Raw genomic sequence first — 21,230 nt, forward strand, 5'->3', positions numbered from 1 at the left:
ACGATGCTCATTCACAAAAGAGGGATCTCATTCTTATCATGAAATACAGATAATTGACATAACTGATACGGATCATGATTAGCATTTCATAATGCGTATCCATTATACAGCAAAAAAACGAATTAAAAACTTTTAGAGAAAAAAAAAAAAAAAAAAAAACGCACCAAGAAGGAGTTATCCAAATGGGACGAAAATCGGTAGAAGTGATGCACATGTACAGAAAAACAAATGATTACAGTTTGAGAAAAATTGCATGATTTATTGAAGTGATAGAGCTTCACAAAGTGAAAAAGTCAGTAACGCCTTTGATCACCTCTGGCCCTTATGCAAGCAGTTATTCGGCTTGGCATCTATTGATAAAGTTTGCGGATGTCCTCCTGAGGGATATCGTGCCAAATTTTTCGAAATTGCGCGTTAGGTTGTCAACATACCGAGCTGGTTGGAGGGCCCTGCTCATAATGCTGTAAACGTGCTCATTAGGAGAGAGATTCGGCAACCTTGCTGGCCGAGGTAATATTCGGCATGCACTAAGGCAAGTAGTAGAAACGCGTACAGTGTGGGGGCGAGCGTTATCTTGCTGAAATGTAAGCCCAGGGTGGAGTGACATGAAGGGCAACACAACGGGCCTTAGAACTTCGTCGACGTACCGCTGTGCTGTAAAGTTGTGACGGATGACAACCAAAGGGGTCCAACTATGAAATGAAATGGCACCCCAGACCATCACTCCTGGTTGTCGGCCTGTCTGCTGTAAGACAGTCAGGGCATCACACCGCTGTCCGGGGCTTCTCCAGACTCACCTTCGCTGGTCATCGGAGCTCACTTCAAAGCGAGACTCATCACTGAATACTATTCTACTCCAGTCAGTGACATTCCAGTGCGAATGAGCCCGACACCACTGCAAACGGGCTTGACGTTGTACAGAGCGTCAATGGTAGTCGACGCAAGGGGCGCCGTGACCTTAGCCTCTTTTCTGTGAGCCGTCCATGAATGGTCCAAAAAAAGTTTCTGGGAGAAGAAAAAAAAGTTCTTTTTCAGTCGGAACTGAAAAAATCTCTGCCTCCTTAATCTCGTTTAAAAGTGTTTTTTGAGCTACAGGAACACGCACACTCTCGCAAATACTTGCACATTTTGTTCTACCACAAGAAATTGTTTTGGGCAAAGAAGAATTTGGAAATAGAGTGGCTATACAATTTGTGCAATCCTAGCTATTGGTGATGGTCCTTAATTATATGACAGAGTGAAGTAATTTCAGTTGCTGATATATTGTCTTGTTCTTCTGAATATTTCTTCATGAAAAAGTTCGAAACCGATTGCGAAGAATCCCTAATCAATATTAACGACTGGCGTTTCTTGCTTTGGGAATGTACAGTTAAAGCTCTAACCAAAGAATATGTATTGTTAAGAAGGAAAGCTTCGCAGCAGCAGGAGTGGCTCCCTCCGAACGAAAAGGGACACAACTGCGCGGAATATCTGTCGCCAAAAAGCGCCAAAGCTCGAAGCTGATGTCGAAGTTCGAACAGGTTCGACGGTCACGTGTATCACAACGGGCTGTGTTTTTTTCACAACGAGTTTAAAGCTGTGTGACTCCATTTTTTTTCCCTACATATTGACAGATATAAAATCAGACATCAAACTGCGATATGGATAATACAACTTCAACTAGTAAAGCAAAAAAGCACGAAAATTCGAGTTTAAATTATCGCGAAAAGTCAAAGAACGATTCATCTTAACCAGTGTTCCTCAATTTCCTGTACACGTGGCAGAGGTGGAAAATCTCGGCCAGGTACTTCACAAAGGGAGAAATTCTCGCCAACAGGTTCCGTCGCCAAATCCCTTGGCGAATTGTCCCTTTTCTTTCTAGTGGCGTAGAAGATAAACTGGTTTACATTACGTCTATAGAGCCTTTCCTTCTTTACATAGACTTTCTTTGGCTCTAACATCCTCATACTTAATATTAACCGTTTTCCGACATCTTTACATTCTCCGTTAAAGTTGTTTCTCTTCGTAAGCTAATCAACTTGAGTTAACCACCTGTCTTGAAACGACGTCGAATATTTTGTCTTTTTTTTTTTTTGGTGGCATTTGTTTACTTGTAGAATCAGAATCGTTTTTTTCACTAGACATTATTATGAAAGCATTTAAATAATTTTAAAATACGCACTTGTTTGTAGATAGCTAGCTAACTGCAGACTAAATGAAAGAATGGATTGAAAATGAGAGAGTAAGGGGAGATGAATGCGCGTGCGCGCGACACGCCGGCCTGAAACCACAACTCATCCCGTAAGGCGCTTACTCAACGCTCACCGTAGATCGCTGCTCTAAAGAATATGTATTGACATGACGTTCTTTGGCTGCTGTGCGCGGTCGTGCGATTTTCGATGCTCTCAACCATTTCGTCCGTGCACATTGTGTCGTTATTTTCCAGAAACTTGATATTCCGGGAGAGTAATATTTATTTTAAATTCCTTCCGGGAGCCGGGAGTTTTTAATTTTCAGAACTCAATTCCGGGAGAGGTGAGAACTCTGGTGGTATCGAATCAATAGATGAAATTATCCATGTTCAGTGTCCAGTTGATGTGAAATTAGGCTAAGTTCAGATAATTCGCAACTGAAAATCTTCATTATCAATGTTCTGGTTTAAGAATTCGTGAGCAATATTATGTCGTAATGGGAAATTCTCGTTTTGTAATATATTTCGGATCATTAACATGAAAAATCTAACATTGTCCTAGCCGAGATTCGAGCCTCGAATCTTGCAACTGCTAACTGAACGTGGTAATTACCTACACCACGAGAATAATATTGAGACTGGAAAAATTCTGTGCATTGTCCAGCACTTAAAAATTGCAGAGAACCATGAGACCAGTCGACTAAATCCAGTGGGTAACAAATTATGGCCCACCGCAATTTAGTTCGTACATCGTCGTAGAGAAAATTAAACCTTTCAGACTAGAAAACAAAGGAAATTAGCTTTGTCTTCTTGAGGATTCGATTCATGGATCTGATTCATTGATAATCTTTTAACTGAACGAGTGCGTATGAAGGAATGGGATAATTTCTTAACACCATCTTCCATTGCATCTATGCAATTACTGCCCGACTCACAATTATTTAAAGACCAATTTCTGTTTTTCATTATATCCACACTATTTCTAGTTCTATAAAAACATATCATGCAGAATTTCATGCTATCCTGAAATCTCGGCATACAATTATCCTACAAACGTTGTTATAGATTCATCGCTCTCAGAGTTATCGAGTCTGTGCTTATTGATAAAGTTATTTTATCACCACCGTGTACCTTGTGAAGTTTCTTTCTGTTCTCCATTTGCTATAAAGATGGAGAAACTTACTCTGAGTCTCATGTTTTTTCCTTTCTATCCACAGCTTTCACGAGAAGTTTTAGTATATATGATAACAGCAACCAGCTTTAATGAACTTGGACTAAATAAAGAAATAAAGTATTCACTAAATATTAAATTTATGTTTTATTCTAAATCATTTTTATAATCATTATTTATTATGATACTCCACAAATTTATAACTTTTATAGTAATTTGATTATATTTATAGCTAGTTGCATTATAGATAGTTGCATAATATGCAACTAGCTATATTACAAAATACACATGCACTATTTTAGGTTTACCATGGATCAAATGTGTTTTGTTACCGCAGGGAAACAAGAAGATGAAACTTAATGAAAATGTTGGGTCCTTTTCCAGGTTGTATTGCTGAGAGATTGAATATCTTTCCTTTTTCCAGGTTTTGTTACTGAGCGACAAAAAGCTTCGAAAAGAAGAAAAGACATGTGAAGGTTACCACATTGCATTTGAAAAATTCAAAACTTCTCGAGAACTTTTTGATTATCTGTTAAAAAAGTGTTGCGATCTAACGAGTGTAAGTTTCGAGGGATATTTAATATTTTCCTTGCTTTAATAATACAGAGATAATTTTTTACTTATAGATTATTTATACTTGCACTATCAAACTTATTTTAGGTTACTGCAAGTCATTTAGTAACTTCTCAGGCATCATCAATTTGGAATATGCTTGTTTTCACTATCCTTGGGAAAGCGAAAGGAGGTAAGTTAAAAATATAATTTTAATTCTCGCAAAAGTTTGCACAACGTGTTATACATTGATAACAACACATAATAAATATATTGCACTTTAGGCTTAGTTGCGTTGTAGGGTTCCCCTTAGTTTGACTAACCAGTTATTTTAATTTTGGCATCTTTTCTGAATACTTACCCTCGCATTTCCTTGCCATGGTGCAAATTAAGTGGGTGAAAGATAGTATTTAAACGGGTGAAACGAAAAGGCTAGACAGTGCATGATTTCGCTAGTGCAGCGCACGTTTGCTGTTTTGTCGTCTAGCTGTTAATCTTAGCAGCGGCTACGCATTCCGGCCAACTAATTATCGTCGGTGAAAATTGCTAAGTTAGCCTGTTAGATTAAATTAAATTGTGTAGGCTAGCAATACATCCTTACCTTTTCAATTTATTTAAGTTCTTACCGCAAGTAGTCGGTGCTTTTATACGCATTTAAATCTACGTCTTTCTGTTAAAGAATTGTTGAAAAATAAAAGGGCTTTACACCCTTTCCCTGCTGTCTTCATCTTCACACCTGTGCGAGAAGTCGCCAGGTTTGACATTGAGACGTAGTCACATTGCATGACAACGAAAAAGGTTAGATCTTATAGAGGAAGAACAATTATTTACAATTTGCTTTAAATTTTTACAGGGAAAAAAATTATGATGTTATCAGAACAAATTACTCGTATATCCACGTGAATGAAATTAAAGAATTTGGATTTGTTATTGAGTTTTATACCTTTGTATCTGTTATTAAATGCCTCGGTGTTCAGATTTATTCAAGAACAAAATAAAATTTAAAAACATACCTTTCATACAACAGGTTTTATTTAAAATAGATATCATAATTAATGCACTAAAAGAGAAAAATAATTTTTCATATAGTTAAATGGGGAAAAAACATTAAACAATTCTACTTTCAGAATTCATCTATTATTTATATGGCGAATAATAAAAGCGCAGGGCGCACAATCAACGAAATCTCTTAATTTAACTATATTGTCAAATGTATAAATAAACTAATATCTTTTTTAATTTATCATGGGCTCTCCATGTTTTCATTATTCGTAATATAAAATTATATAAGAATTCTGTAAAGAGAATTATTTACTCTATTATTCCCATTAAACTATAGGATAAATTATTTTTAACCATACAGAGCATTAATTAACATACGTATTTTAACTCAAAAGCAAATTTTTCACTGGAAACGTTTTTCCCAGTATGCTTCAAACTGCAACACATTTTAAAAATAAAGTAGAAAATCGCCCAATCATACTTAACGCTTGCTCATAATTAATATTTTATCACTCTTGTTTCAAAAGAGGGTGCCTGCGAAAACTTCAAAACTTTATATGCGACATCTAAAGTGAGGATACACTTTTAGATGTCGCAATTTCAAAATCATATACGTCAAATAGTCTAAAAAAATTGAGAGATTTTAAAAAATTCACCGAAAATTTAGAAATTAAGCTATAATTTTCATTCGGTTTTCACTGAAAAAACTTTGTTTTGCTGTATTCGGTGGTGCATACAGTTAAATACTTATATGTGTAATTTGTTCGTTAAGCAAAGATACAGAGGCTGTGCTCACATTTTTTAGACAATTTTCATTTATTTACAGAAATATTTTACCGAAACATTTTGGGTTTTAAATGTTCCATATAATAACCATTATTTCCCCCCCCCCGGGAGGTCGACGTAGAGAACTCTGCGAAGCTACTGGCTAGGATCTGTACCTAGGCAGTCTCGGCCACGGGGGATAAAATTTATGAACTTGGTGGTTCTGAAGCCCCTGGGAAAGGTCACTTATTGGCCGGCCTCGGGGACTGGCATGTCCTGAGCGGTGTGGAACCGTAGCCGGAGGGCTAGTTCCCCTCGGTTTGCTCATGGAGGTAGGAAAGGGAGGAGGGGCCATTCCGCGCTAGAAGTGAAGCACTGCTTTGAAGCTTGGGTCACCAGACGGGGTGTTCTTCGTTTACATTCAGAAGCTCGCTTGACAAGATTCTGATAGTATTTCGACACACGACAGTTCCATAGAAATCGAAAAAGGGACACTCTCGCATGAAAGAAACATTCATAGTGTGATGGATAATAGCAATTTGTATAGTTTACTGACATTTACGCAAAAATCACATCTTGGTTATTTTTCGATAACTAACAACAGCGATTTTGATTATGAATTTGTTTTATAAAATTCTAAGCTGTTGCACTACAAAAATATAGATTTTAAGAAAATTGCTAAAAGAGATCTGCCAAAATTTATTTTCTAGAAGATTTGAAAAGTTTGAAACTTGATGGCTAAATGTAAATATAAAATTATGTATGTTAAAATATTTGTAATTAGGCACATAGGTCAGATTAAGTTTTTATTAAATAGAGTAACGCATGCAAGGGCTATCTGCCTAAAGAGAGAGATGCCATCGTGGAGGAACTTTGAAGAAAAACTGACCTTTGAGTGGGTATTAAAAATAATACTTATAATTTTCATTCAAATTATATTCATATATATTTTTTATGTAAAAATTTCGTGTGTATGCTAAATTAGTGTAAATTACTTTACACGAAAAATATAGTGAATGCACAGAAATTAAAGATTTGCACATGTCGGAAATGATAAATAGGAAATATGTATGGGTATTTATGCATGTGCTTGCAAAAAGCATGTATCTGCCTTTGACAAAATACTTAAATATTCATTAAATTATTTATAAATGTATTTGAAATGAAGAATTTATTCACTTATAAACAACTGTGAAAGTACTGTGAAGAAATCTAATGATTAAATGTATCTAATTTATAATGATTATAAATGTTATCTAAATATATAATAACCTTAATATTGAATTGTAAACATAAATTGAAATCCTGTTGACAAATACGTTATAAAACTATTTAAGCAAGAATTGTTCGTATTGGAAAGCAATCTGTTAAAAGGTATTGTAAAGCAAATGCTATGAGATGCGCACTTAAGAACGTAATAAAGAGTTTTGGAATATGTATTGTTGAAATGAAGGGTAAAAAAAAATCTGATAAGTATAATTAAAAGAATTATTCCCTTTACATTTTATAATAACTCAGTTACAAGTTTTAAATAATACTTTAAAAAAAAAAACTTATTTTATTCCCTTTCAGAAATGTTCAGAGAAAGTCAAATACTATTTAATAACTAATTCAGAAGTCAAATACTATCAGAAGTACTATTTAATACCTATAAGTATTTCGCTAATTCCTAATAATTCTCTAATTTAAAATGAACCGAATAGAGCATTAATTATAAATTGACTTACATTTTTCGATTTAAAAGAAGCCAAAAAATCATGTCATATTTAAGAAAGTATTTTAGGAAGAAGCTCTATAAATAGTAAAGAAATAATGCATAATTTTAATATTAATAATACAATAAACTTTGATCTTAATTTTTGTACCTTAACCGAATAAAATCGAATTACCTTAATTTTTTTTTCTAATGTAATTAACGAAAACTTGTGAAAATATTTCATTCAAATTAAACCATTCTGAGAAAACTGTCCTGTGAAAAGTATAGCATTTAATTCCGTTCAGAATGAAATGTTGTTTAAAAATATGTTGTTTTCCCATACTTAGGACTCTGAAGTGTTGTAGAAAAAGAAAATATATACATTTATATGTATATTTGCGACGTAATTACAAAATATTTACACCCGAACGCGTCAAATCCCATAGAACTCAATGGTAAATGACCCAATGTTTTGGTCACCACGTAGGGATCGCCGGTGCTTCAGAGCAGGGTACGGAGAAACTTGTTTAGGGCGACTCCATCTTACTTCCTACCTCCACGGGTTTTCTGGGTAAAGGCCCACTGCGACTGGCAGGAGCAACTTGACGACCGGTGCTGCTTGGTGTCTTATCCAGGTGGTGCGCTGCTCCCTTGGAAGGGTAATAGTGGAGGTTGAACCTCCACGAAGTGCCCAAAGGCGGAGTGGACTAGTAGTGTGACTGGGTTCACGGGGCGGGGAAGCCAATATATGTATTGTTGTTATTGATAACCATTATTTTTCACTATCCTTCTACACCGTAATTGCCAAGACAATAAAGTCTTTTTTAGTATTAAAAGAGGCATTTCTTCCTATTCTCTCTTGAACAGCTTTCCAAAGTGCAAGGGTTGTAGGTCGACGTCTGGACAATTCGTTTTTTAAACGTCCAAAAGCGCAAAAACCCGCCGATTTAGTAGAGCTACGAGTGAATATTTAGTTGATCAGAAGATTTAGTAGGGATATGAGGGAAGGGTATGAACTTGATGCACGTTTCTTGTTCCAATTTTTCCAGGAAATTAGCAGTGGATTTCCACAGCGGCTGCTTGCTTTATCTTGATAGCTCTACTGGTTGATGACACTGTGGGTTCATATTTGAAAACTGGGTATAAAATATGTTCCTAATAATATGCAGAGTTGACGTTAACAGTTTTTTGTACTCTCTTTAATTTTTATTTATCGTTATATAAAAAAACAGCAACAATTAAAAATCTCTTTTGATTACCTTTCTTTAAATTCTTTGACCTATGTTCGAAGATTTTTTCCCCTAATCTTTGATGATGATAATAAATGGATTTCCTTTTATTGCGGTAATTTAAATATACCCAAGATTCGTCTATTGTGACAACATTTTTCCATTTTTTTCATAAAGTTTCTCATAAAGAGAAGCAGCGCGTTCTGCGTTCGGCTATATTTGTCGTGGAGAAAGACGATGCATATTATGCTCTTTTTCTCCTACTTAAGATTCAAATAAGCTTTAATCACTTTTTTTATATTTGACTTTGAGCATTTTAATGATTTTGTAGCTATCCTTTGAATTAGCGGATTTTTTTTTAACATTTAGCCTTCCAGCCATCGAACTTGTCTTGAGGGACCTGTTAATTAATTTAGATCAATTCAAGGAAATAATTTTAATGAAGTGCAACAAAAAATGCGTAAAATTTAATACGCCATGAAGGGAAGTCGTGGTGTTCCAATTAATGTTTTTAGTCTTGTCAGTCCACTGGTCGAAAGTAGGCTGATTATGCAAAATTTTACTAGAGTACACGGAATCAAAATCGGAAAAACTTACCTCTTTACAGTCAAAAGAGAAGTATAGGTGGGTGTAGGAAGTTTTTTAAATTTTTTACTCTTGAATTTCTTAATCTGTTTTTCCATGAGACACTATACGCCTAAAAAGGGAGATTCGGACAACTTAATTTTCTCTTATAATTGGCACTTTAACTAATATTACAAGTAATTTAAATGAGCTCAACTCTTTGAGATTACAAGAAAGAGCCCATTTGACGTTATGAAATACATTTATGGATTAAAGAATAAGCTGAGAATTTTTTTCTTTCTATTATGAGTATAAACTATTTAAAACACTTTTAATATTGCAGTTGCTTGTGAGTACAATTCAAATACAATTCAAAGAAGATATACCAGATTTCTGCACAATTCTGTACCAATTCAGTTTAAGGTGTACTCAGTGTTTCAGTAATTCGGTTATGAACTTTCAACATAGATAGAGTGGACCTGGGAGATGGAAAATCACTAGCAATTCATGGTCGGAAATGTTTTCCTGGGGCGGTAGTGAGAACATGAAACACAAGAAAGAATAGACACGAACAAGGTGCAAAAGCATGCTTATTATACTCAATGCAGCAGAAACCAAGAAGTGGAAACAAAATCCGACAAAAATTGTCATCAAAAAGTGAATTAAATATGATGATAACGAAACGGCGACCCTGGACCATTGATGTAGGCCTCACATCTCCGGCGCATGGATGGTCTGATGTTCTGGAAAATGCCTGGCGTGTCCCGAACATTCCCAGAAGATAAGATCGAAATTTACAGGTGTGCGTTATAAGCCGGACATAAAAATGATAGATTAAAAATACAGAAAAAATGAGCATAAAAAATTTAGATTTTTACATGTACCTAAATGCAGTTTATTTAAAAAAATTAACATATCTTACGAACTTGAAAATGCTCATTACCGGATAACATAAAAAGTTCGTCATGTTCATCTGTTATCTTCCGGTACATCATCTAATTCTGTTCCATCTTCTCCATCATTGTTACTTTGATCCATAAATAAGAAATAATCATCCATCTTTCACCAACACCAGACATTCTTGCTGCACCACTATTTCCATGTTCTTTAGCAAATTGAATGACTTTGCATTTGAAACCTTCACTGTGCTTTTTCGTTTGATAGGAGCCATATTTACTTTTGAAAAGAACAGTAGACCAACTGTATTTCAACTAAAGCAAACGCAATTTACTAAAATGTTCACTTCAAAATCACGGCTTCAAATGACTACAGAAAGAGAAAACATTAGAATCCTAATTCTACGAATTCATTTGGATCAGAAGGACATTCTTAGCCCCATATTCCGTCCTCTTTCTCTCAAACCCTTAGAATAATATTCCTGTGCATCTGCATTGAGTACTGCTCATCCTCTTTGCAGAATTATTTACTCCCTCAATCATTTTCCCTCATATACGTATTCTTCCTCTTATCGATTCTTAATTCATGATCAATTATACCATTGTTTGAATGCGTGGGAAAAATTTTCGAATGAATTATTTCAACATATAAGAGCATCGCACATATATCTTTCAGATTTCTTCGTAAAGAAAAGGGGGCGCGTTATACGGTGAATATACCTGAAAATTAATAAATGTATTCTGAAATTACTGGTGTGCGTTATACACTGGAATATACGGTATCTGTATTCCATTTTTTTTGTCTCCATTATTTTAATAATGAATTGAACAGCCAAGAAATTTGGAATATTGTGCATTCCCTCTGTAGAAACTTTTGTTACTTGTAAATACATTATGGGATAAAACGTTACTGAGTCACTAACGTAAAGAATAATGCAAAAGAATAATAAAAGGAACTAAGAAAAACTGTCAAATTGACTATGGTAAAATATGTCGTTGTTTTTGGTGGTAGCAGTATTATTTTGACAATATTATTCGTGATGTCAATAATATTTTGGTTACTTCATTTGATGCACATGATAATATCATACATTTTTATTTTCGATATGAATTTTAGTTTAAGTGAAACCTCGGCTCGTGAATGCCCTGATTCACAAACAATTTAGTTCACGAACAAATTATTTCAGCGAAAAATGCCTCGGATGACGAAACGTGTCTTGAGTTACAGACATATAAGTTAGCAGCAAAATGATTTTCAATGTTTTCAGGTAACCAATGCCACATAACGAATACTCAGGTCAAAAACAAATGATTTTGGTGTGTATTTTGAACTAGGCCACAAAACTAATACTCAGGAAACATGATTTTATTAGTTTTATTGTTTAATCCTCATTAACAAAGCCTGATAGTATGTGATTTGCCGGATCACGAATTCAGCATGGAGGAAATTGGGGTAAGCCTGATGCAAACAGACCTTTCAACGTTTTGAGATTTAAAATTTTTTTGTCAGCAAAGCTATCGTGTTTCTAGGCAAAACCACGTGCTAAGTAGTTAACAAAGAAAACGCGGAGATGTTACTTGAGAACCATAAAAATTATTTTAGTAAAAAAGAACTACAACCATTTTAGAAGCAGGAACAAAAGAGTGGTTGTTGAAGAAAGGTTTTCAGAAGGAAAGGAAGAAAGAAAGATGATCCTAGTTCTCTAATCTGCAAAATTTGTGCAAAATAAGATAAGGTGTAAAGTTTTCACGTAACGATATAACACTGCTAAAGCATAAACATTTTCCATGACAATGACATGCTCACATTAGAAATAATTTAAAACATGAGTAAAAACAAACAACAGTGGAGTTATTCCTGTGCAAACAACACTAAGTGAAACAGAGACCTAGTGAGTGTCAAGTAGCGTTCATTAGCGTTTAAAAACAAAGAAAAGGTAAAAAATGTTCTTCTAGAAGCAATTACCTAATGTTTTTATGAAAAGAGAAGCAGCTTTCAAACAATCCACTCTCACTCGTACAGATACAATATATTTAAATTAAGTTTAGTTCTAGCTTATCTATTTGTGTTCGTTCATCTTTTTTGTTTCATAATTATGATTCCAAATCAGTTTTGGGTTTGTGAAGTTTAAATAAACAGTAATTTTTAGCCCAGAAAATAATCCATTTTACAAGAATTCCTATGGAAAAATATATTTCGGTTTACGAATATTTCCGTTCATGAACGAATACAATTCTTCAGCCAAACATTTCACTATATTGTTTGATGTGCAGCTCAAAATTACTCTTTATTATATTGCTACGAAATTCCCAGCCGCGGTAAGATAGCTTCCCCGCAAAGCGGGTTTAGGATTGCCAGCAAATGGTTAGGGAAAGCAGGGTTGCCAGATTTGGCGCAAAATCGCCCATTTGAAGACAAATTTGCCGATATGCCATTTACGGAGGGAGACCATACTAGAACGAATTCTTACCAGGTTGGCCCAGAATGTTCTCGATGGCAGGCCAAAAGCTATATAAATCCTGCCTGTAGGCAGAGCAGTAGTGTCTCGTAAGTGCATCGAGTGTATCGTAGCGCATCGTCGAGTGAATCGTGAATCTTATTGTGAAGAGTATCTTGAGTGTGTTGAGCTCCGAGAGCGATCGATCAAGGCCATCTTGAAGAGAAGGCCGGAGCTAACGTTTGATGACGTCACAGCCAGGGGTGGTCAGCCAAGATGATCTTCGATCAGCGTGTTTTCTTTTTCCCGTTAGAATATAAGAAAAAAAAATATTTTTCTCTTCCTATAAGCATTAGTAACAAAAAATACTGAAGAACTGAGTACTAATCTTTTACACTTAGACGACAGGGGTGCATCTAAGGGTAGTTTCTCAAATAATATTAATTTTTGCTTGCTAATAGTAACATTTTTTTGCAATACTATACTTTTGTTACATAACATTATGTGCAGTTTAATAGAATTAAATACTGCAAAATCAAATATTTCTACACCGGTTAAAATGGAAAATTATACCAAATTTTTAACCGCAGTGTGAATTGCATTCAAAATTAAATCACACGTAAATATTTTCACTTATTTCCAAGCAATACAAAAAACTATGGTTTTGCTCTCTCATATAAAAAAATTACCCAGAAATTCGAAAGCTTCAAAAATTTATGTTTCAGATTTACTCAAAGACTGACATTCAACAGAAAGTTATGCTTTTCAGATAAGTTTTCTCATTATTTACATATAATTGTTTATATCATATAATTTTAAGATGAAAACATGTTACTTTTTAATTAATCTGGAAACATAGCAAAATATATGCATTCCGTTTCTTCATTATTTAATTTACACATACATTTTCATTCATATAAAATGAATACAAAATCTGAGGCCATTCTTTTAGATGTAACTTCATAATATACAATACACATTATTCTCATTTCTTCAAATTTTGACATTGACAAATGCATGCAGAAATATGCATACACACATATATATATATAATGTTTTCCAGAATAGTAAATATACGTATATTATTAAACAAATTAAAATCTAATATACTTATTACTTCATACTGAATATCAAAATAAAAACACCCACCAGTTATTTATCCTTGAATGATTTTCACTAAATACAAAAATTTAAAGCTTATTTACACGTGCTCAATAAATATTAAAAACATATTGATTCTTTCTGCATTTGTTATTTATAGACACATATAGAAAGATATTCAATGTAAAAATTTGCAGCAATTAAGAAATACTTATTTTCATAACAAAACATTTGTTTCATAAATTTCAGATATTACATTTAACTGAAGTTAATGTAAAGGAATAATAATTTGCCTAACATAATTAATATTTTTATTGTAATAGGTTATGAAAAAAACGTTGTAACTATAGTATTAACCTTATTAATATATACTCACCGAAGCATGTTAAACAAGTGACTCCAGATTACTGATATTAAATTACTGTATTAATAAGGATTGGTACCGCTCCAGCGGCCGAGCGGTAAAGTCGCTGAACACTGGTAGTTCGGTCCGAGGTTCGAATCCCGCAAACGGGCTGGCTGCATGGGCGTTTTCGTGGTTTTCCCCATGTGTAACGTGTATACGAGCCAGTTTTCCTTAGAAAGTCCTCCACGAAGGCATCCCTCCCCTTAGGGAGATAGCCCTCGAGGCTTTGCCATAATCACACACACACTCCTTTTCTGGAGTTTTGTTTGCTTTTTAAAACGATCATTACGAACTTTAGTATAATTATTCAATAAAATGTTTGAAATTAAGGATAAACATAACCGTCGTAATTTACCAATTTCCATTTTACGTGAACATATTAACTGTACAGATCCAATATTCATGAGGTCTAGTTTTTCTTCAGAAAGCTGTATCAATAAAAGTTTTTGGTTGTTGGCACATAAAAAGTCAGTTTCATAATGTTCTGAAATATCTGAAATGTAACTGCAATAATATATACAACAAATTCAGTAGGCCACAATAACCCCCCCCCCTCTATCGACGCACTCCAAATAATCTGAAAGATTATTTTCACATTCTAAAACGTTATCAGAATGTAGAATATTTTTGCATTTTGAACAATTTGTTTTATTAGAGACTTTTCGAGCCACATATCCACCTATATAAATTAATACTCTCATATCTTTTTCCGTTATTTTAAATGTTTGTGAAAAAGAAATAATTTCATTAAACTTTTCAGTGCTACATTCAGTACTGTTGTCTGAATCATCATTATCCGTTTGTAATGTCTTTATTGTGAACTCCCCGTTTTTTGAAGAATTCAATTTCATCCAGCTAATTAACTGGAGTTTTTTTTCAGATTCTAAAGCCTGAGTCAGTGAAATATGGTAATTTGCACCACTCATTTGGCGATATTGTCCAAATCTTGCCTCCAAATTGTCTGTTTGAAATTTTCCATACAGCACATACTGGAATTTTTAATTCTTTAATAAATAATCCGAAAGCTGGATACAAGTTGTGGTTGTATGTTTCAGTGCATGGTATGTTTCTCTGGTGAGTCGACCAACAGTTTCTCCGGACTTTTTCCTGTCATCACCATTCCATTTTATCAACCACGTACAAAAATTTTCGAGAAATTTAATTTTATCATCATTAATTGAAAATATTGGTTCACGATTCGGATCTGCTAAATGTAGTCCTTTCCGCGGATGTTTAACATTGACAATACTCCACCATTTCAAAATTATTTCTATGAAATATTTTGTTCCCCTAACAGTTTCTCCATATCCTGTTTTGTTTTCTTTTAATTCAACATGTAATGCTGCAACAGTCTTTTCATCAAAAAGTTTAATGGCAGTAGAAACATTCTGCCGTTCTAAAGAAGTTGGATATAGAACTTTTTTCGAAAGAGCTGGAGCTATTTTTATAGAATGCTGTTGCTCTATGTTATATAGTTTTTTCAGATGCAATAGACTTGCACAGTACAACTTATTATCTGTATCATCAAAAGATGGAATATTAAAGGTTTGATTGGTTTAACCAATTATTCCTTATACATTTCAGTAAATGAACTGAATAAAATAATAAAAAAAAATTTTTTTTCCCAAACGAAATTCATTTTCAATAGCAGACACCATATGACCAAATAGCATTTCAAACATTTTTCGGTTAACATAGTTGTTGTCGGAAATTATGGAAACAACCTCGAAGTCACAATCATGAACAAATTTTAACACCTGTAAAGTTTGAATTTTTAAATCGTTTGGCTTGAGATTATGGACAGGAAACATTGCAACAACTTCTTTATTTGAAGATAAGATTGAAGAAATCATAAAGGTTTGAATTGTAGAAGCTTCTTGAGACATATCTGTACATGACAAGCCTTCAATTTTACCGTTCTTATATGCAACAGTAGGTTTAATATAAATCTCATCAAGTAAAAGATTCACAGCCTTTTCATGATTTTGTAGTTGTGAAGATTTATGAGATAAATACTTTGCATTTAACACCGATGTCGACCCAACATTTAATGCTTAACTTTTTTAAGTAGTGTTACGAATTTGGTATTTAAAAAGCTAATGTTAGTTCAATTATAAATTAAATGGTTTTATTTCTCGCGCAGTGCAGCGCGTGACGAATATTAAAAGAAAGCTAAGCCGGAAAATTGAAAACACAAGAGCGCGTGCATTAAATAAATAAATATCTCTTTTTGATTTCGAGAAAGTGCTGGAAAATTCTAGCGCGTGATTTTAAAATCTTATAAAAGGAGGAAAACATCTCAGTTTGTAGGAGTTGCTTAGTTTGTTGTTGCTTAGAAAACTGCTCTTGTTGATTGTAGCGAATTCGCGGATTAGCGTTCTTTAGCTGTTTTGAATTACGTTCTATTGGATATTTGAGTAGTTAAAAGATAACTACTGTGAGATATTGTAATTCTGCATGATAATTTGAGAAAATTTAAGCATTTTTGTTGTGATAATAATAAATTTTTGTTCATTTTTCATCGGACTTGTGCATTCATTTCATAACGAACCCGTACGCACGCAACAAAACTTTTTGGTGTCAGGAGTGGGATTTGAATGCCAATAACAAGAGCGATGGAAGAACAATTCAGACAAATGATGACTGCATTTGCTGCTTTCCAAGAAAAGATGGAAGGAGCCGTCAACTCCGTTAAAGAAGAAATTAAAGGCGAGATGAAATTGGGCCAAGAATCCGTTAAGGAAGAAATGAAGGCCATTCAAACTGGTCAATTAACTTTTAAAGACGAAATAAAAGTTGTTAAGGAATCTGTTAAAGAAGAAATAAAAGCTGTTCAAGTCAAGATTGAAGAAAGTCAATGCGAAATGAAAAGAGAAATTGCCTGCATAATAGAAACCAAATTCGATGCTATGGAAGGCAGAATAGATGTGGTTGAGAATAAAGTGGGACAAATTGAGGAAAATGTTTCTTCTGTTAAAGAAGAAATAGAAGAAAGAGTTTGTTCCGTTCAGAAACAAATCGAACAACAAATTGATGACCGGGTTTGTGCGGTTGCCAAAGAACTGGAAACTTTAAAGAAATTCGTAGCGACGGCTGGGAGTAAGAGTGATGATTTTAAATTCTTACCGATGCCTGCTTGTCCATCTCTGAAGCTATCCACATATGATGGGAAGACATCCTGGCAAGTGTATAAGACCTAGTTTTCTATCGTGGCGGATGCGAATGGATGGGATTCCCAAGCTAAGGCCTGTCATCTCGCCGCTTCTCTGAGAGCAGACGCAGCGGATATCCTGCAGACGCTTCCCGAAAACAAAAGGTTAGATTTCGAAGCTCTGTCCGGCGCCTTGGAGTTGCGCTTTGGGGAGAAGTGTTTAAAAGACTACAGCAGGCTCCAATTAAAATCTCGTCAACAGAAGCCTACCGAAACACTTCAGAAGCTCGCCGCGGATGTTGAAAGGCTGTCCCATCTCGCCTTTTCGGAATGCCCGACAGAAACAAGGCAAATCCTGTCCCTGCAATATTTCATCGATGGGATCCGGGATCCCGAAATACAGAAGGCCCTACGAATGGCAGATGTAAAGGATGTAAAAAGCGCTCTGTTGTACGCCGTGAAATTGGAGGCAGCCCAGCAGGCAACTCTTAGAGATCGCTACCCAGTCAGAGCTGTGCGAGTCCACGACCCAGGGGACCAATTGATGGCTCGTTTAGATGATTTATCCAGACAAGTCGATGCTTTGATACGGAGTAGCAGTGAGAACAAAGTGGCTGTAAGATGTTGGAGATGTGGTTCTGAAGGTCACCTACGACGGCATTGCAGAACACCCCAGGGCACGGATAATAAAACGGATGAGTTGACAAGACCAGTGAATGCTTTAAGACGGAATAGTGGTAAAACAAAACCGACCCTTAAGTGCTGGAATTGCGGTGTTGAAGGCCACCTACGAAGGAACTGCAGAACTCCCCAGAGCACGGGAAATAAGGCATACGATTTAAACAGACAATTAAATGCCACGGGAAGGAAAAGGACTGACAAGAAACCAAAGTGCTGGAACTGTGGAGCTGAAGGCCACGTACGAAAGAATTGCAGAACACCCCAGGGTACGAAAATTGAGACAATTTCTGAGCAACGACGCAGGAAACAAATTAATGAACATATCAAGGAACGGAGGTTGCCAGATAATGGAAAACCCTGTTTTAAAGCGCTTAAGATCTCTATAGTGAGTGGCAACAATAACGGACTGTCCATCAATGGGAATATCGATGGGGTTCCTTGCAATATGATCATTGACACAGGAGCTAATGTTACCATCATTAGGAAAGATTTAGCCGAACAGTTTAAAGATAAACTTATTTGGACGCCATCCTGTGTTACCCTTCAGACTGCGTCTGGTGACAAGATCGACATAACTGGGAAGTTAAACGTAAACATCACGTTTGGAAGTGCCGCCTACCATCACACGGCATATCTGGCGGATATTACAGATCCATGCATACTCGGATTGGACTTTTTAAGGAAATACAATTTTTCCTTAGATTTCAAAAACAATAAGCTGCTTTCAGCATCTGATGGCATGACTATCCATCCTCAAAAGGGATCCTCGCCTGGAAATGTCGACGCCTTGTCCGAAAGATCGAGCTCGGGAAGCTGCCGAAATCATACCAGGGTCGAAAAGAAACTCAAGACTACCAGCTATTCTCCATCCCAGAAGCTCTTCGGTCGAGACCTTCGTCTGCCTTGTGACCGCCTGTTTAGTCGCCCTACGGATGCGCCTTCATCGCCTGAGGAACACATCCAAGATGCCCAGGCCCGGTTTGAGGGGATGCACCGTTCTGCACGAAAGCGAGTCAACTTGGCGACGGAGAAAATGAAGACCAGATGCGACACAAGAGCTACTAGACAGAGATCCAACAAAGGAGACAAGGTGTGGTTGTGGAACCCAATTCAACGAAAAGGACGGAGTCCTAAATTACAGTCACCTTCGGATGGTCCATATACAGTGCTGAACACGAATGACGTCGTGGTTCGGATCCGTGAGTCTTCGAACTCTTACGACAGGTGAGCTCATTACTATGGCCATAGTACATAATGTAAATAATTGTAAATAGTATAAGACCATGGTCCATTTTGTTTTTAAATGTGTATTTGATTTGTATTTGATAGCATTTGATTTGTTTTTTTTTTTTTTTTGTATTGCATTTATTGTTCATGTTGTTTATTATTGTAATGAAATGCTTATTAATGCATTTATGCCACAGTTGTAAGTTTAGCTTCCTGTCCAGGGATTGTACTGCCCGGGACGTGCAGTCCTTGGGAAGGGGGCAGTGTTACGAATTTGGTATTTAAAAAGCTAATGTTAGTTCAATTATAAATTAAATGGTTTTATTTCTCGCGCAGTGCAGCGCGTGACGAATATTAAAAGAAAGCTAAGCCGGAAAATTGAAAACACAAGAGCGCGTGCATTAAATAAATAAATATCTCTTTTTGATTTCGAGAAAGTGCTGGAAAATTCTAGCGCGTGATTTTAAAATCTTATAAAAGGAGGAAAACATCTCAGTTTGTAGGAGTTGCTTAGTTTGTTGTTGCTTAGAAAACTGCTCTTGTTGATTGTAGCGAATTCGCGGATTAGCGTTCTTTAGCTGTTTTGAATTACGTTCTATTGGATATTTGAGTAGTTAAAAGATAACTACTGTGAGATATTGTAATTTTGCATGATAATTTGAGAAAATTTAAGCATTTTTGTTGTGATAATAATAAATTTTTGTTCATTTTTCATCGGACTTGTGCATTCATTTCATAACGAACTCGCACGCACGCAACAGTAGGAAGGATGTGGTAAAATCAAGGACGAGCTTTCTCGTATTCGAGAATAACACGTAGGGCTGCTATAAAATAATGTGCAAGCCCATATCATCATTTCAGCTGTGTAGGTTGGGCGTTTAGCTTTCAGTAATGATATCTGTTCCCTAAAAAAATTTAATCGGTAAATCATAATCTGTTCTGATGTATTTTTAGAACACTTCTGAAGAGTTTCAGTTACCAAATCCAGCATTTCTTCGACTGTTTTTGAGGTTTTCTCATAATTGTACAGATGATTTGAAAGGTTTTCAAATTTTGACCATTTATTACATAATAGATCTTTTCCCAAAAGCCATTCAAACATACTTGTTATGTTTAAACCTTCACGAAAAACTGAAACAGTTAAATCATTCTCGACTTTAAATGACACAGTGACTGATGGACAATCTTCCATCTCAATACGCAAAAAAAGTATATAATCACATGCTTTCATTATTGCCCATGTATTTGGTAATTTATTGCTGTAAAGTTTCAAAAATTCTGAAAAGGAGGCAATGTTGTCTGCAGCACACAGTTTTTTTAAATTATTTTCACGCCGTTCGTTTATTTCTCTTGTCCTGTCTTCTGGTGTCTTTCGCTTTTGTGGTAAAGGACAAGATAAATATTTAGGTTGACCGTAAAAAATAGTAGGATCTGCATCTTTCGATAAAACTGGCACTTTTCTTTGAACTGTTAATACTGTCCCATCAGGTCGTGTTGCTCTATCGTCTCTTATGATGAAACGCTCATCAAAATGCAAAATGCATACACAAGCACATGATCCCGGTACAAAGTCTTTCCTATTAATTTTACTAATCCATGTTTTACACAGCATATCATCTTTGGGGAACTTAAAAGTTGTAATATGATCTTCGTTTGCATAGTAATTTATTTGACTTGCATCCCGGAACGCTACATTTTCGCGGCATCTGTAAAAATTCAATTAACACTGTATGATGCATCTTAATAAAATAATAACTACAGGAATTACAGTGAATTGTTTAATGCTTTATAATAAATATACTGTAGAATATAATTATTAATACACTCCTATTAAAGCTTAGTGACTGTACAAAATATATGTACAAACTCGAACTCAATATTTTTTAACTTTCAAGAATTTTTTTTAATACTATTATTCTTGTCTAATTTAGAAGAAGGAATCATTCCAATAAAGCATTACGAGATTCGTGTTTGATACATAGTTTGAAAATGAAAGATACAAGAGAAATTTACTAGATTGTTATATAATATCTAACATAAATGTTATGGCGTATGTAATAAATATGTATTAGACCATGAATGAAAATGGGGGGGATCTCTTTAGCTTTCATTTATCATAAAAGTGTTTATTTCGAATCATTATCTAACTTTAAAAAGTACAGGTCAAACAGAATTAATTAA

The 21,230-nt window shown here is 35.1% G+C and overlaps 1 protein-coding gene across 1 annotated transcript in view; it reads left to right on the top strand.

The window, feature by feature from the left end:
* Nucleotides 1-21,230, top strand: part of LOC118190113 (uncharacterized) — a 120,918-nt gene that overhangs the window by 62,749 nt on the left and 36,939 nt on the right. Inside the window, exons 26-27 of the mRNA XM_035360805.2 lie at nt 3,766-3,900; nt 4,002-4,086. Of these exons, the coding sequence (XP_035216696.1) occupies nt 3,766-3,900; nt 4,002-4,086 (220 nt within the window). The remainder of the gene's footprint in view (nt 1-3,765; nt 3,901-4,001; nt 4,087-21,230) is intronic.

The sequence above is a fragment of the Stegodyphus dumicola genome, chromosome 6 (genome assembly GCF_044657685.1).
Source record: "Stegodyphus dumicola isolate Sdum_Otavi_A_Nest chromosome 6, ASM4465768v1".
Lineage (NCBI taxonomy): Eukaryota > Metazoa > Arthropoda > Arachnida > Araneae > Eresidae > Stegodyphus > Stegodyphus dumicola.